Below are 4,843 nucleotides of genomic sequence, written 5' to 3' on the forward strand. Positions count from 1 at the left end.
CTGACCCCTGCCCATCACCATGCCCCTCCTGATAATTTCTGGCTAGACCTTCCCTGCCATTTCACATTGTAAAATTGTACCGAATTCCAATTCTGCAGCCAGTAGAAAAATCACTTGCTGGAGCCCACCTACCAGTGGGCTAGCCGCCTTCCAGAGAAATCCAGGGGCTGGGGTACAGGCATTGGGTGAATCGCATCCAATGCCGTAAGGTATTTGAGCTGCTGGGCTGAAAAGTGAGTGACCTTGTCTCGGTGTTCCAATAAGTAAAGTGGACCCCTTTCTCTAGACCCCAGTTTCTGCATCTGGAATGTCAAGAAGTTAAATGCTAGTTGAGTGGGGGATGGTGGGAGGAGCAAGGATTCATGGCTGAAGGTCAATTCATTTTCAAATAATTTTTTAGATTGAGCAACACAGATTCTCCCACCACATGTGAGTATGTTTCCACATTTGATATGCGGATGGCTACTTGAAAATACAAAAATGGGGACGTTCACACACCAAGACTCCAACACGTGAAATCATTCTGCTGGTGTAGAAAGCATGGCTTTGCTTGTAGCTATAAAGTGGGAAGGCATAGCTGGTGACAACAGTTTAAAATAAAGTTTTGAAATTAACGTCCAGGAGAACACGTGTGAAACTCTTCCATTTCTGGGAAACATCTAGTAATGTTTTCCCGAGTAGGCCACAGGTCCGCCCAAGAGGAGCTATATTGGTGTGTGCGTGTGTGTGCTTTCTCCTAGGTCCGGAGAGCAGTCCTCCCGCCAGCCCCGTCCCAGCTTGCTCTCAGCACCAGGTCATCCAACATAATACCGTCACCACTTCCTCTGCAGTGAGCGAAGTGGTGGGAAGCTCCACCCTCAGTCAGCTCACCACTCACAGAACAGACCTGAATCCCATCCTTTAAAATCCACCACTGGGTCAGACCTTGCCTCCAAGAAGAGCTGTCGCATATCATGCGTCCTTTCCTTTAAGGGCATTTTTAGAATTAACTCAGACCTGGAAGACTCCTCAGCCCTTCAGAGACTGGCTTTCATTTTTATAGTTATTATGGAAATGTCGTCTTTTATACTTAGTTCTATAAGAAAAAAAGGGAGTTATGCAATTAATTAATCTATCAGCTTGGGAAATGCTTTGGTGCTTTTCTCCAATTTTCTGGTACCAGTGAACTTGTTTATAAACTGAACTCCTTCTGTATATAGACATGGTTTCATTCTTATCGGTCCAACCCTTTGCCTGAAACATTGCATCTTGTTAAACCGCAGCTTTTAGCCAAAATGAGGCATGCCCACATGTCACGTAAACGGATGCAAGGTAACTGGGTGGTGAGTCTGATGATGTCGTAACACATGTTGAGTTTGTGCTGTGATGTCGCCAGAATTCCAGATGAACACAGAGCCTTTTCCATATCTGTCTTCCTCTTATTATAAAAAAAGGATGAGATCCACTGATGTCCAAATAAAACCACCAAGCATCTCCCCACCTCTCCTCCTCCTCTTGGTCCACCTCCTTGAATTGCCCTCCAATTTTCTCCACTCTCCCTCTCCTTTTCCACCTTTTCCTGGGCCGCCTGTGTACTCTTCATTTTTACTTTCTTCTGTTTTATTTTTCCACCTTTAGCATTGCAGGTAAAGAAGAAAACAATGCCTAAAGGGAAAAAAAAACACAAGTAAATCTAAAAAAATACGGATCTAGCCATTGCTTCCCTTGCCTGTGACCCACAGCTGGAGTTCATTCATCTCTTGCTTTTTATAAAATGGTAAGCAAGAGAGGTTTCATGTGCCTGATTTAATGTTTTTAATAATCAGAACAAATAAAAGGTGGCTTAGCCATAGGTGAAACACTGTTGAATGCCAGCTGTGGAGACACCAGGGAAGGGAGCCTATAAGCCTTGATTGTGAAGGTCCAAATTACGATGTGGGCTGTAACATCACACCCTCGAATTACAACCGGCTTTATATGGCCTGTCTATAAGGCTAAAAATCCATAGACTATATAATAGTTCAGAAGGGCTCTATTCACTACACAGATTACAATGGTCAATCATCAGCTGCTAATAGACTAAGATTTATTAATTATTTTTTTTTTCTTAAGCCTATGGAACTGGCTTTGCTATTCTGGTGGGTGAAAGTACACGCTCTACTGGAGGAACAAAGAGAGAAAGAAAACCTGATGTTCCCATAGGGGTGCTTTCAGCTCCCCCCCGCCGCCCCCAGAACAGCCAAAGCCTTTTTTGGCTGCTGCAAGAATCCCGTGGATATGGCTACTTTACTCTTCTGAATAATTCTGATTTATATTTTCAACAACTCTCATCAGCTTGCCCATTATAAAAAGCAGATAGTCCCGAACCACGGTTGTGCCTCCTTGAAACAAGCCATTCTACTGTGCTGTGTGCTAATATCACATCTCACAAGTAACGGGCTAATGTTTCTCTCTAGCAGTGTAGACAGGTGCTGGTGTTTCATCTCCATTTGAATGCTTGACGTCCTAACATGAGTGTGTGTGTGTGTGTGTGTGTGTGTGTTCATGGGATTTAAATAATAGTATTTTACAAAAGGTGTCGCTTTTATAAGAGTTCAAAAAAGGGAAAGATACATGTGTGGATGTGGGTGTGTGTATATGTGTTTATCTCTCCCTGTAGCATAAGAATCTATTTTGGAGAAAAAAGAAAATATGAGAGTCGTGAAGCATGATTTTTATAACTAGTTTCAGTTTTATCTAATAACTTACTTTTTAAATCAGTATTTATCAACCTTTTTTTTTTCATGTATGCAGTGCTTTCAAAAGAAAGTTTTGAGTGTCCAGGGAAACTCATGACTAGATATATGGTCTAAAAATCAAAACAAAAGCAAAAGCAAAACAAAAAATAAACACACACACACACACCAAAAAAAAAAAAAAAAAAAAAAAACCCAAAAAAATTTTTAAAAATGTTAAAAAGAAAGAGAAAAAAGAAATGCAAATTAAAAGGATTTTCTATTATATTTTAGACAAACATATCTTTTTTTTAAGTATTTTAAATACTGAATTCATAGTTGTTTTGTTTTGAATCCCAGCCTTAACCGCTGAATGGTTGAACCTAACTGGCTTCCTAAGAAATATTTAAGATATATCTCTATTCTGAAATTAAATTTAATTTTTTCAAAACTCCTTTCTAGGACCGTCTATGTGTCTCTCTAAAAAAAAGAAAAAGAAAAGAAAAAGAAAAAAAAGCTCATTGAAATGTTTGCTTGGATTAAAACAATTTTTTTTTAGTTTTATTTTATTTCTTGCTTTAAGTGAACGATAACTTTTTTTTTCTTTACTGCATGCATAGCACTTAACGAAATGGATTTTTTAAAAATCCACTGGTAATATCAGAATGTCCAGAAAGTGGGCTGTCACTAAAATTATGGTTTACTTTACTTCTGCTCCGCCTCTTGATTGAATATTTAGTTGTTAAACTGAAAGCCTCTGTAGTGAAGAACTTGCCTGAGTTTTCTTAATTCAGCAACTTGACAGTTTGACTGATGTGCATTATATAGAGCTCAATTATGTCTGTTTTTTATGCTAAGTAGGCAAACCAACCACACACACGCGTTAGCAAACGGGCCTCAACGTATAATTAGAATAAACCGTCTTCTTGTTATGCTCGGGGCCTTTAGGTATGTTCATTAGCAGTGTGGAAATACAGTAAATGGAAGATGCCAGCTAGTTGTCAAGGCTTCTTGAAACCCTGAACAGAAAGGCTCCTTGGTCAAATCCAACACTCGGCTTATCAGGAGAAGTACTTCACCAGAAGGTCCAGCCTTCACCAGACCGTAGAATAATCAGTCTGCCTGAAAATCCCTCCTTGCCCTACATTTTTTGCCAATGTGGGAAAACATCTTTTTGCTGCCCCATTCTCCTCTCCCACTCGATCTAGATATGGGTCATGCACCCATATCTTCACAAATCCGTTGTAGTGACCTTCAGAGCACCCATGCGGAGGAGGGAAGTGTCCTGCAACACTGCCTCTCCTCATTCACCTGCGTTTTTTGGTTTTTGGTTTTTGGTTGTTTTTTTTTTTATATTGGCAGCGTCTGCCTTTGAAGTCACTGCCAGCCTACCTGGACATTTCTGCGACGCTTCCCCCGCCTTACGTGATGGGACGTGGCAGCTTAGGGGCACCCGGTGGCATTTCTACCTGGTGACCCTAAATTGAGGCATCCACATCTTAAGGGTTCCTTCTGAAGACATTTCCCAGAACACGATGCCAGGGCGGGTATAGGGAAACCCTGGCCACAGGCGAACATACTCATTTGAAAGCCTGTGTGGAGCTGATGTTTTCCCTTCGATACCCCCACCCATCTCTCTCCTCCCGCCGTGTCAGCGTGTGCGAGTCCCAGTGGTTAACGCGGCCTGTGGGAGACAGCAGTTTGCGTGGTATCACCGCACGAACTGTTACAATCAGGGTGACTGACTTGGAGCAAATGCTCTTTGGAGCCTATCCCGTCAAAGGAACCAAATGCAGCACATGTTCTGAACAGAGGGGCGTCAACGGTGAATGTGCAGGCGGTTTTTGTTGCCCGTTAAGTAAACTTTAGCGTCTTAGTTGAGTTTGCCGTTAAAATCTGAAACCAGCTGCGGTGAAAGACCAGCCTTTGGCTGGGGAGTTTTAAGCATCGGTAACTGCTCTCAAACTAGCCATCCAGTTAGGATAGAATGTGCTTCTTTCTGGTTAATAAAAACCATCTAAGAAAATATATATGTATGTATGCGTGTATACAGTGGAATTCAAGGACCAAAGCAAAATTTGAACAGGAATCTATTAATTTAGAATTTTATAAGATATTTATTAATAAATGTTATTTTAAAACATTCCATT

At 41.2% G+C, this 4,843-nt stretch overlaps 1 protein-coding gene across 3 annotated transcripts in view; it reads left to right on the forward strand.

The window, feature by feature from the left end:
- Nucleotides 1–2,724, forward strand: part of CREB5 (cAMP responsive element binding protein 5) — a 321,468-nt gene extending 318,744 nt beyond the window's left edge. For 2 of the 3 annotated variants that reach the window (XM_049642932.1, XM_049642934.1), the window contains one exon: nucleotides 741–2,724. In XM_049642932.1, coding sequence (XP_049498889.1) covers nucleotides 741–904 — 164 coding nt within the window. In that variant the 3' untranslated portion in view covers nucleotides 905–2,724. Of the gene's footprint in view, nucleotides 1–400 lie in introns of all 3 variants that reach the window. The other variant, XM_049642933.1, reaches the window with a different exon arrangement.
- Nucleotides 2,725–4,843: the final 2,119 nt, after the last annotated feature.

This window comes from Panthera uncia, chromosome A2 (assembly GCF_023721935.1).
Source record: "Panthera uncia isolate 11264 chromosome A2, Puncia_PCG_1.0, whole genome shotgun sequence".
Classification (NCBI taxonomy): Eukaryota; Metazoa; Chordata; class Mammalia; order Carnivora; family Felidae; genus Panthera; species Panthera uncia.